This window comes from Triticum urartu, chromosome 3 (genome assembly GCF_003073215.2).
Source record: "Triticum urartu cultivar G1812 chromosome 3, Tu2.1, whole genome shotgun sequence".
NCBI classification, from domain to species: Eukaryota; Viridiplantae; Streptophyta; class Magnoliopsida; order Poales; family Poaceae; genus Triticum; species Triticum urartu.
The window spans coordinates 730,026,946-730,039,797 of record NC_053024.1 but is presented as its reverse complement, the minus strand read 5'-3'; the positions used below and the strand labels follow the sequence as shown (position 1 = coordinate 730,039,797).

Genomic DNA, 12,852 nt, shown 5'->3' with positions numbered 1-12,852 from the left:
GTGGCTTGATTACAATGCTTCAAATTCAAGTTTAACATTTTTTAATTCAATACAAGATTAATTTTTTTGATTTGGTCATTATTTTTTCTTTACACATTTAACATTTTTGAAATGTTTTCTTAACATTTTCGAAATACATCTTAAACATATTTTGAACACATGGTTAACATTTTTTTATAAACATTTTTTTTTCAAATGCTTGACTAACAATTTTCATATACCTTTTCAACATTTTTTCAAATGCTTGATAGACATTTTTTAATTATGTAATCAATTTTTTTCACACACATTCTAAATTTTGTGTGTACATGGGAAACATTTTTTTTCTGTATACACATTCAATATCGTTCAAATGCTTGATGAGTATATTTTTTCAAATACTTATGTGGAAAGTGTTTTTTGTAATATACTCCCTCCGTCCCAAAATTCTTGTCTTACATTTGTCTAGATACGGATGTATCTAACACTAAAACGTAACTAGATACATCCGTATCTAGACAAATCTAAGACAAGAATTTTGGGACGAATGGAGTATTTATTTAGTATATTTGGAAATATAAACGAAAAAAACAAAAAACATGAAATCAAGCCAGGCCTATCGAGCTCTCGCGTAAGGCGCACCTTAATTGAATGGGCTCCTGTTATTAGTAGGCGAGCTAATTAAAGTAAGCTAGATAGCCCGGCCTGGGAGATGAAAGGCCGGAACGACGACCCACACACGAGGCTGGCCGCGGCCGCTCGGCGTCGTGGATGCGGTGCCCGCCACCGGATCGGCCGGCCGACGTGGCGCCGTCCTCCGCCGCGCACGCCGTCAACCAAGGAACGGACGCCGTGGTAGGATTCTTCTACTGCAACGACATTTCAACTCCAGAGACCCTATCGTCTACAACTAGCCAGCCAACCAAGGAACGGATGCGTCTGCTCGCATCGCATGCCATCCCCCGCTCTCTGCGCCTCCTTCGCCGCGCGACTGCGACTGCGACTGCTCCTGCACCAGCCGTCCACGGCGGCGACCACCCCGTCTGCGCTCTTCCTCCGCGCAGCCGCTGCTTCTGCCACCCTCGCGCCCGCGAAGCAGAGGTCGTTCTCGACGACGGCGACGACAGGCATGGGGGCGGCCGCGGGAGCGACGGCGTCCGCGCAGCCGGCGGCGGGCGGGGGCGTGTCGGAGCGCATCATGCCGCACCTCCTCAACATGTAACTACTCTACTGCTCAAATTGCTTTATTGCTCTGCTTGTGTTGTCCATGCATCCCAGCTTGACTTTATTCATACGCTTCGATTCAATGTTCAGTTAAGTTGATACTTGCTCATTGTCCAGTTAAGTTGAGCAAGCAAGTACTCCCTCTGTAAACTAATATAGTTTAGATAACTAAAATAGTAATCTAAACGCTCTTATATTAGTTTACGGAGGGAGTAATTGCTAATTGCTGTATCTCTCCAATGAACTTGGTAGTATATATATGCCTACACAATTGTCCAGGTCCAGCTCGACCATTTTTCGAATCCTTCTCTAGTCACGTAAAAAAAAAATCAATAGTTTTTCACCGCGTCGCTCATGACAAATCGCTGCAGATACGGATCGTGCGCCACGGCACAAGACTTCGAGATGTACGCGCCCAATGCCACATTTGAGGACCCGCTCATGCGCGCCCACGGGTATGCATGTAATTGAGTTTGTTGTTGCATGAACTTCTTCTTCATAAGATCCATCATCCATGTTTCTTTCTGAATCGAATTCCGTTGGATCTGATCGCAGCGTCAAGCAGATCAAATCAGCCTTCTACACCATGCCTAAGGTACATATGCACCTTCATATGCTTTATTTATTCATGGATATTTATTCTTTTTTTTTGATATACATTCGATGTTATTGTATAAACTAATCCAAAGACCCGTGCGTTGTCAGGTATTCGGTGAGTCCAAGATCGTAGAGTACACGATAAAGGAAAACGCGACCGGACCGGGGAAATCCCAGGTAATTAAAAGCTCATTTGGACATCATCATCTTCATCGTAGCCGCGCATATACTTTGTGTAGTAACGATGAACATACTTTACAAACGTGATCGGAATATCAATGCGATGAGTGGTGCATGAATGCAGATACTGATCGACAACAAGCAACACTACAAGGTCTTTGGCAAGGATGTCGACCTGGAGTCCCTCATCACGCTCGACGTCGAGGATGGCAAGGTCGTCAGGCACCAGGACTGGTAAGCCACAACAAGTCCGATGTTATCTGTCACCAAACCTAATCATCGAGATGCTACCATCTAGCTAGTTAGTGTGTTAATTGTTATAATGCATATGCAGGTGGGACAAGAAGCCTCTCAAGAACAGGGAGACGGTGAGCTTCCCGCTGTTGGGACGGCTGGCGCAGACGAGCCGCCGGGGAGCCATGCTGCTCACTCATGTTCTCATGGGCTTCGGCAAGGACCCCACCCCGTGATTTAGTCGCTATGATTTGGTTTCATTCTACTCCGAATACTCCTATCTAGGTGGTTGGAGGTTTTGGGATACATTTCCATAGACAAAAAACCAAAAGTAAAATTAGAGATATTGTGTACTCCAAAATTATTGTAACTAGATGATTCCCCGCGCGTTGCTGCGGAAATGTATGGTCAAAAAATAAATAGTGATGATTATGTAAAATGATAATTTTCATGGTCAGATTACTCTTTCGGTTACATTGGATAATGTTATGAGTTCAAGGGAAAGCGCAATTTACTTTTTATTGTCCGGTACATTTCTATGTGTAGGTGCTAACAACAGGAATTCTGCACCAACCAAAGTTTGGAAGTACATTATCAAAGACATGGTCGTTACATACTTTCCAAATGTATCAATGCACCAAGTCTCAAGACAGCAATTTCCATGGCAAATAGTTTATTTATCTATTCTTTAACCATCTTATCCCTCCAATAATTTGGTTGCCTTTTCTCCATTAGCATTGCAAGGCAAATGAAAAATCCAAGAAAAATACGACCATATTCCTTGACATGAGCACTTGAGCCGGCAGAAGATTTCCAAGGCAAATTGAAATGGATTAGAAACTTGAGAGGTGCCCATCAGCTGTTTGCAATCTTTCAGTGCGGGAAAAAGTGCAGGTATTCACTCCACTTGTTTGACCAAGAGAGCCCTCAACTTTTAATATGCCCGCCAAAAGACTAAGGCACGCCATGGAATCAGGAGACCTGCTGATTAGTACCAGTAGATGTCAATAAGGATGCTCGTAGTTACACAAAATACTCCCAATATGCAATCCCAATACAAAATATAGCAATAGATGTATTACTATTCCCAACAAAAAGATAGATCACATGACGTCATGCATGGGAGGAAGAAAGACAAATGCATCAAGTAGCAGAAGAGGGCAAGAACACAACCCACTTTTTATTTTTTGCATTTATTCTCAGCATAGAAGAATTATACAATTAGAACAAAAAATGCTGCCATGAGACAGTACATAAAAGATTCCTTGCCACCGGACCACAAATGAAAGGCAACAATATTGCAAGTGAGAGTAATAAACATGGTCACAAAGCTGATGGCACCTAGATTGGTAATGGCCTATTCGCAAAGGAGAACGCCCTCAATGTCGTGGTTCTCTAAAGTATTTCATGAAGATTTGCACGCTACTTACAATAAGAAGGGAACATTACTTAGAGATGCCAAATCATTTTAGAGCAAACGAAAGATGAAGATTTGAGCACCCACTTCACTACTCCTTTGGCAAATTTTGGGTCATTCCCATAATCAAATTGAGAAGAAAAAACACAATAATCCAATGAGTCTACACCACCAACAAAAATGAAATTGTGTACATTTTGATACAAATGTACATATGAATATATCAGCAAACAAATTGATATACTCAACCCTTTATAACAGGTGATGCACAAATATTGAACCATACATAACCGGCGATTATTTGCTAAATTTAGGTGGCAATGGTTACCATGAAGGTCATGATAATGGGAATGAACAAAGCATTGTAAATGGAAAATCAGAATATGATGTGGAATCCCATACCTTCAAAAGAACTCTACAACGCTGCAAAAGTAAAACAGTGTTGGAACTATGAAGTTTCCTTAGAGGAAAACAAAACTTATATTACCATCATAGTGCAGACATGAAGTATTTTCAAGCATAAAGCAACCGTTGGTTGAGAATGATATACCGACGCATGGTGTTTAATGACAGAACATTAATGCACTTTTAGTATGCAATCCATATCTTCATCTGCATCCTGTACAGTGCCAAAACAGGAGTGGTGTTACATCAACTTCACTGATTTATATCATTGATATCTCAAATTAAAGTTGTCATGTGGCCAAAGCCCCCAGCCAACTTCATGAAAAAGAGAACGGATCTGTGACAACACTAAAATAATCATACTGGTATGCATCAGTAATCCTATATGATAAACACATGTGCTTTTGAAATCAATATAATGCAAGAGGGAACGTTGGATTAAACTTTGCATGACCTGGCAAGCATGACACAATTTTGGAGCAATGGTGCAGACACCAACCTGATGTTGAAGACTATGGGAGTGATGCCGCTCCACTGTCTGAAGGGGAATTTTTGCGGGAGCACGTGAAGTCGCCGAGAGGCGGCGTCGTTGTCGCTTTCTGGGCAGCAAGGAGGTGGTGGAGGTTGTCCTTCAGGAGGCAGAGTCGTCGACTCCGGGCGCCTAAAGTCTGCAGCGTAGTGGTCCTGCACCGTATCTCCCTCTTGCCTAACTTCGCCGAACCCCACCCCTCACCATCTCCCACAGATCAGATCGAGCCGCAGGTGAGGCGGCAGCCAGATGGATGACACGATGGAGGTTGCTCTATCGAGGTCCTCGCGCGCCAGGAGGAGAGGAAGAGGTGGCGCCTCGGCGTGCCTCTGCTCGCCCGCGTGGAGACGCATGGACTGGAGAAACACCGGAGTGCTCGACTGCTGGGCATCGATGGTGCCGTTGGTGGTGATTGACGGCATCGCCCGTTCTGCTACTAGGAAGAGTAAGAGATAAGAAGAGATCGACGGATGGGCTTCTCTTTATCAGTTATTACGCCGCCTCATCGATTAGGGAAGCCCAAAGGGGTTCGCTTCGGTTGGCAGCATGATTTAACCCTAAAAACAAAAACCAACACGACTTATTGAAAACATATGCTGATGTGGTGAGCTGGCAAGTGAAGATAAATAAGAGTAATTGCTGAGGCTGGTCATAGTGGGGAGTAACTTAGACTAGTGTCATGCATATGATACTAGCCTAAGTTACTACCTTCATAATGCAAAGTAACATAATAGTAGTATCTTAGATGGCTTCATTTATTAGCTTGTAGACTCATCTTGTCTTGGAAAGCGCTATGTTACAGTAACATATTATGTTACCACCTCTCATTAATTACTTGTCACATAAGCAAAAATATCTTGAAACGCGCTATGTTACTAGCTAAGTTACTCCCACTATGACTAGCCTGATGTGGCATGGCTGCTGAGTTGGATAGCTTGCATGCTTAGAGAAATAAGGTAGTGGGGATGAACTATTTAGGTATTATAGATTATAGATGCCATTTATCATGATGTAATATTTTTATGTCAATTACTAACGCCCATTACCTCTAACCATGGGGACCAATCAAGTCCACACATGCCCGATGTGTGAGAAATGAAAAATAGCCTTGTTTGAATTTTATCATGATGCATTGAGAAAACAAATCAAAAGAAGAGAAAAAAACATCGTGTTGGTCCTCTCGTTATAGCTTACATCAATCATGAAGCTGTGAAACTTGAACGTTGCTATTGCGAATTAAGGGTAACCAAAGACTAGCTTATAGGCACCACAGACGAAAGGCGAGGGTGAAGAGGAAGGTCAAGGGAAGCGGAGGAGCAAACAAGCACGTCATTGGAGCTCGAAAACTTGGTGAAGTGAGACGATCGTGACCATTTTAGTGTGTAGCTCGGTGAATAGACACATACCGCGCACCCCCGTGTCGCGTCCTCTCTTATCTGGGTCGACCCATTTTAGTCATTGGTAGAACTGTTTAAGGACACTTCCCTTCCGGTTTTGACAAGGTTCTATAACCTTCATAGATCGGGTAATTTTTTACTCTGTGTTTTTATAATTTTTTTTCTTGTTTCATTTGTGGTTTTCCCTTTTTCCACATGGGAACAATTTCATTTTTTTTGAATATTTATTGAAATTTGAAATATTGTTTTAAATATGGGAACCATTTTAAAACGAATATTATTTGAAATCCAGGAACATTTTTCCAATTCACAAACATTTATTGAAATCTAGGACCATTTTCAAATTTATGAACATTTTAAAAAAGGAGGAATAAAATTATCAAAATTTTTAATAATTTTTAAAACCCTTAGAACATTTTTTTAGATTCATCGAAATGCGGGATCATTTTTCAAATTCTTGAACATTTGTAAAACCCCGATTTTTTCAAATTGACGTACATTTTTGTTAAACCCGGGTATGTTTTTAAAATTTATGTACAATTTTGAAATTTTCTGAACTTTCTAAAATATGTGGATGTTTTAAAATATATAAAAAATCGAGTTTGTGAACATTTTTGCAATTCAAAAGATTTTTTAAAATTCATAAAAAAGGTTTTTTTAAATTCAAACATCCAAACATCCAAACATTTGGGATCGATTGTTTTGTAAAATCCCAAACGATTTTTAATGATGTACGAAAACAAAAAGAGAGAAGAAAAACGGAAAAATGAAAAGAAAAAAGGGGCGCCCGCTCTGTACATGGGCCGCCCAAAGTGCGCTCGGGAGGCGGAGGGAGTCGCAGACCACTTCGGTGTTTCCTCCGCTAAATTCGAACCCTAGACACGACATGGCCGCGGCGGCCGGCGGCGCGGCGGCGTAGGCATCCGGCGTCCTGCGTTCGTTCCTTGCCCCTCTGGCCTCTGCGCTCCGTCCCGGCGGCAGCGTCCAAGGCCGCAGCGGGCGGGCGGCGCCGCCTTTCTCCGTTCTCCGGCGCTCCGTAGGTCCGCTTTGCTCCCTGCCCGCTAGATTCTTAGAGTGAATGTTGGAACTGAACACGTGTTGCTCCTGAATAATTTGAGTGCAAGTCCACATCTAGGCTAAGAAAAGAGGGCCGGTTATGGGGTCAATTGACTCTATCCTCAACTAGAATTGCATTTGACCATTTGGCCACGCTGACGGCATCTCGATTATATACCCTAAATTGTTTGTCCAATCGACATTTTGCAAGACAAGTTTTTTTCTTCTTCATATTTTAATCACCTCTTCCTCAAATGATGGCACATGTATTCAACAAAGGAAGCCCATTTCCATCTTGCAGCCTGGCACATGTTTACTCTTCAAGATCACAAATTAGGTCTTCTAACACATGTCAAATGATAATCATACAACGCATAGAAACATAGTACTGTCCGCACTTCTCCCTAAATTCCCATCTCTTGGTTGTTCGTTATTTGTTGCTTTGCTAGGAACAAGCTACTACTCAGTGCACAATTTGATTTTTTGCGTCTATTGTATTTTTAGTGACACATGTGGTAGACTGCATGCTAATTTAGGCTCCCTGTCTTCCGGAAATGCTAGGACAGTTTAATATGGATTCTGAAGCAACGAGTACCTGTAAAAAGGCGAGGGCGGAAGCTACATCAGTTATGGGCACAGACAGACTTAGCAGTCTACCTCCAGAGATAAAGGGCGACATCCTCTCACGTTTGAATGTCGAAGAAGCAGTTAGGACTAGTACCTTATCAAGTACTTGGAGGGATGTATGGACTGACATGCCAGTGATATCTCTGTGCGATGGAAATCTTGCAAGAACCAAGTTCGTTACGTTAGTCGATATGGTGCTATTACTCCACAAGGGAACAATAGAGGAGTTTGATATTTCAGGTAACAAAAATTACCATGATGAGTTCGGTAGGTGGATGATCATGCTGTCAAGGAAATCACCAAAATCAGTTATAATCAAGTTGAACTCTGGGCCAAGGTATAAGATTCCCTCTTGCCTCTTTTCTATGGGTGATCTGGAGTATCTGCACCTAGAAAACTGCATCATCAGCTTGCCCCGGGCATTCCAAGGTTTCAAGAGCCTAACTGACCTCACCCTGAAAATCTTCTCCACAGACAAGGATATCCAAAATTTCATCTCGTTCTGCCCCGCACTGACTGATTTGATATTAAATTCTTTTGAGGGCATCAACCGTCTAAACATTAAGGCTCCTAAACTGGATTATCTTAATGTTGAAGGGGATTTTGAGGACATTAAGTTGGACGCACCTAATCTGGAGGTGGCCTTTCTCTCTCTTGATAAAGCGTATCAATCTGTTCCAATTGCGCATGACAAGGAAAGCTATGTCAAGCAGTCATTGGGAAGCCTAAGTGTCATCGAAACACTTACAATTAGTGGTTTTTTCCTGAAGGTGAGCTATTATTATCTCCAGCATTACTATGGCATTCTTCTGCCTCTAACTAATCTGTGTTGCCATCTATTTTTATTATTATTTTATTGTTGCAGTATCTATCAAAAGGATGCATACATACGAAGCTCCCTGCCGTGTTTACTCACCTGGAGAGTATTTTTCTTATGATATGCTTGTGGGACCAGCGGCAAGTCTTGACTGCATGTTCACTGTTTCAGAATGCCCCTAACTTAAAGAAGCTTGAGATGTGTGTAAGTATGCCTCCAGTAAACTCTCCCCACTTGCTCGATCACCTGATCCATGTTCTTTCGTTGTGTTTATGGCTAACGAGCTGTGAAAAAAAATGCAGAGTTTTCCTTGGAGCATCCTTGGTCAGGATGAGGATCAGGTGGGCATTCAAGGACTTGACCTGCAATTGCAAATGGACCATCTCGTAACGGCCAGTGTGAACTATTTCGGGGGTCTGGACTTCGAAGTTGATTTCGTGGCAAAGCTACTAAGCTGGGCACCAGCTTTAGAAGAACTGAAGATAGACTGGAAGGGTGAAAAGGACTGTAGCATGGTTCTGGCCAAGCTATTAGCTCTGCCGAGGGCGTCTACCAGGGCCAAGGTCATTGTCACGTTTTGATAAGCATGCTCCGGCAACCGTTTGCCGATGTAATTTGCTGCTGGGTAGAACTATCTTGGCTTTGTTTATGTGAATGTACAATCTAGGACTAGCATGTAGTGCATTTTGTTGAGGAAATTCGGTGGGAATACTTGATATGGTGTTAGCAATTGTTGTCCATATGAAACGCCTCATTCCATTCTGCAGCCCGGGCACACAAGCTGCCACTGCTGTTCCTCCATGCACCGGGGACTCACACGCCGCAGCCCTTCCTCAACGGCGTCAGTTCAGGTCTTCATGTTTTGTGCATGTGTTCTGTGTATGGTAAATTCATGGTTTTAGCAAATATGTGAACCAAAGGCATCAAATTGTATGGTCATATCATAGTTTTTGCATGTACATATGAAGCCTGAAGTAATGAGACCAAAGCAGCCATGCCTGGGAAATCAAAACTTTTACCAGATTTGTTTACATCTCCTTTTTTATTTTTTTGTTGATAAGTGAATTATTTCTATATCGCCGTCGCTTTTAATATTCAGCTATTTTTTACGTCAAAATTATTCACTGAGGTGAGTCGGATCCAGTTTTTACCTCAAAACAATTCACATAATTAGGAGGACTGGAATCAGCTACAACTATTCAGTTATTATCTCATAGTTTTCGTTTCTCAAATAACCATATATGTTTTGACCAATACCCATATTTATATCCAGCTTTGCTTTTAGGGAGACTGGATAAATATGTCCATTATCGGCAAGAAATTAAGAATGCGTTGCTATGTTAACACACTACGGGTTGATTTAATTAAAAAATTGGGCCATGGAGAATTTAGTCAAAGTCGAATCTTCATTTTGGTGTGATTATCTCCTTTAGGATTGTCTCTGTTTGGACCATGAGGCATAGATGAGAAGAACCATACTGGTTCCCACCGACGGCGCCTCCTTGCATTCCCGGCCACCCCTAGGGTTGAAGATGACTTGTGCATGGAAGAGTTTTTGAGTGTGAGAAACAAATGTGGAAGAATTGTGGTTGAAGAGGAAGAGGCGCACTGAGGACTTCAATCAGGTGCCTACTAGATTGGGATCGCGCCATGGCGCGAGGGTGCCGGTCCCAACGTTTTGGTTAAGCATGTCGTGCCAAGTTAGTAGGAGCGTATATTTAGCGTATGAATTCAAACATGATAAAAAAATAAAGTGAAAAAGAAATATTCATTTGTGATAGAAGGCATGAGATTATAAGGCAACATAAAGTTCAGAATGTTTGTAAGACCACAAAAGACGCGCATCAAGCACAACATAAAAGAATAGACCAAAAGCAACATTTAATAGATCAGGATTACAACAAGTCATTTATATAGAAAGTTATGCATTCCGCAGATCAAAAGCCGTTAATAACAATTAAAGCATGTCATTTATATCGAAAGAGACCAGTAGCGCATAGAGCAGCGAGATAGTACAAAATACTGAAAGTGAAGTATCTTCTATATCTAAATAGCTAGCCCCCACTAAGATATTTCTCTCAACATGCAAGCATGCCACCTCATCATTCAACATGCATAAGAAAAGGCCCACCTCAACATGCAACTATGCATATTAAAAATCCACTACAACATGCATGCATGTAAATTTCCATTTTATTATGCTATTTACATTTAATTCTTATATACTTTCAAAAACTATTGTTTCAAGAATTCATGTTCCGTATAATCAAAATCTCATTGAAATATTGCAAACATTCCCGCAACAACGTGCGGGGCATCATCTAGTTTATACAGAAGGCTAGCGACACTTAGATAGCAGTCCACACAAGTTTTAAGGATTATAAAAGTCCACACTAACTAATACATCTACCAGAGTCTTCAATTTTCCTTCGCCAAGAATGGTTGAAGTTCCCCCATTGCTCCAAGAGAAGTTGTGTAACGCTGGCCCAGGAAGAGAAGAAAAAAAAATGATAATTCTTCGAGAAGATATCTCAACTCATTAAAGATTCATTAAATGATTCATATGACATCTAAATCTAACATGCATTTTTTAAAACAATAGATATCTGCAATGACCAAAAAAGGAACTATCAGGAAGGTGAGTTTAGTGAACTGACATCAAGAAATTCATGCATATTTCCTTTAAACAAGTTTGGGGAGTGTGTATACAGTAGCACTACACAACTATGAATTATAAAAAACAGAAATGACCACCATCATGAGCAATTCTTGGCAAAGGGAAGATCCGTGTCTCAGGACTCAGTGAAATATAATTCATTTTTCAGCCTAAAGATATACACATAAAAAAATGATTGGATCCGTCTATCAAAGGTCACAAAAATTAGCAATCGAGCTCAATATGTTATTTAGAAAAAAATTTGGTAGACCATGTACACAACATTCATGAAGCCCTCCAGTTTCATAGGAAACCCAGGGGAGAAGAAAAGAAACTAAAACACACATGTGTTTCATTTCATTTACAATCCATCAAAAGATGAATGTAGAGAACTCATGATCTATGATTATTAACAACAATTCAAGTTCTGATATATAGAGCTGGCAATTAACATTAAGCACAATGGAATAATCCTCTACTGGTTACTCTCAATCTAAAATCAACAGTTAAATTACTATTTATCACCATCAAGCCAGCATATGCGGTTCATATATAAACTAAATCAAGCTAGCATACACACTTCATCTCCAAATAGGATTCATCTCCTGCGGTCTGGTTACCCAAATCCAACCAAAGATCCTCACAGAAGAGGAGGGGGAGGGGGTAGAGGAGGAAGACGAGCTTACTTGCGAGTAGAAGCCAGAGCGCAGGGGCAGGGAGTATATGGACCAATAACAATAAGTGGCCAGTAAGATGCGCACCTAGTCATTCATCTGGTTCAAGGAACGCTCCAGCTCCCTCTGCAAAATCAAGTGGAATCACAAGCACTGTCGGATCAAAAAGGCAACACAGTGATGAAAGCACTATGTATGGCTATCTCACCCTGAGCTCCTTGGCCAACTTGCTCTCTTTCTCCTTGGCCGCCCTAGGGAGCCTCCCCCTCGGCGGAACGGTCTTGACGCGGTCACCATGGACCTGGCTCGGCGCCCTGGCATCCCTCTTCCTAGGCACGCCCCTGGGCCGGTCAGGGCCCGCCACCCCTGTGATCTGGCGGTCATTGTCCTCGGCCGCTGCTGATGAGGAGGGGCACTGTGATAATTGGTATTGTTTCTAAAAACAAAGCATCGCCAACACCTCACCTTGTTCTCGACCAGATTATAAAATAGACTAAAATAAGTAGCTTCTTGGTAAGTCTACATGTCATGTACAGTCATGATAACCTTAATTCATTAAAAGGCATTAAACCAAGATAGTGGATTTCCTGAACTATTTTTGTAGTTGATCTGCAAATTGAGTCAAAAGGTATTTATCTCATAAGAGAATAGTTCCACGCAACTAATACAACTGGCATTTCACAAACTTCGACATTAAGACGAATGTGTATATCCATATACGATCCATGGTGTTGGATCACACGTTTCAGAAACCATGGGTTAGATAAAGGACTCAAATAAATTACGCTATTTATTTTTGTGTACAATAAAGGACTCAAGCGCCACATCATTCCATATGCAGCCGGTAGTAATCTTCTATATCTAAATAGCTAGCCCCCACTAAAATATTTCTCTCAACATGCAAGCATGCCACCTCATCATTCAACATGCATAAGAAAAGGCCCACCTCAACATGCAACTATGCATATTAAAAATCCACTACAACATGCATGCATGTAAATTTCCATTTTATTATGCTATTTACATTTAATTCTTATATACTTTCAAAAACTATTGTTTC

General features: G+C 41.4%; 2 protein-coding genes across 2 annotated transcripts; both read left to right on the top strand.

Moving 5' to 3' along the window:
• Nucleotides 1–866: 866 nt before the first annotated feature.
• Nucleotides 867–2,688, top strand: LOC125549488. The gene is made up of 6 exons (XM_048712895.1): nt 867–1,197; nt 1,575–1,658; nt 1,759–1,798; nt 1,909–1,977; nt 2,105–2,214; nt 2,315–2,688. Exons 1-6 carry the CDS (start codon nt 932–934, stop codon nt 2,448–2,450), a joined length of 705 nt encoding a protein of 234 aa, XP_048568852.1. The 5' UTR covers nt 867–931; the 3' UTR covers nt 2,451–2,688.
• A 4,060-nt stretch (nt 2,689–6,748) lies between these two features.
• LOC125549487 (putative F-box/FBD/LRR-repeat protein At5g44950) lies at nt 6,749–9,378 on the top strand. Its single transcript, XM_048712894.1, has 4 exons — nt 6,749–7,002; nt 7,585–8,415; nt 8,511–8,666; nt 8,765–9,378. Exons 2-4 carry the CDS (start codon nt 7,591–7,593, stop codon nt 9,041–9,043), a joined length of 1,260 nt encoding a protein of 419 aa, XP_048568851.1. The 5' UTR covers nt 6,749–7,002; nt 7,585–7,590; the 3' UTR covers nt 9,044–9,378.
• Nucleotides 9,379–12,852: the final 3,474 nt, after the last annotated feature.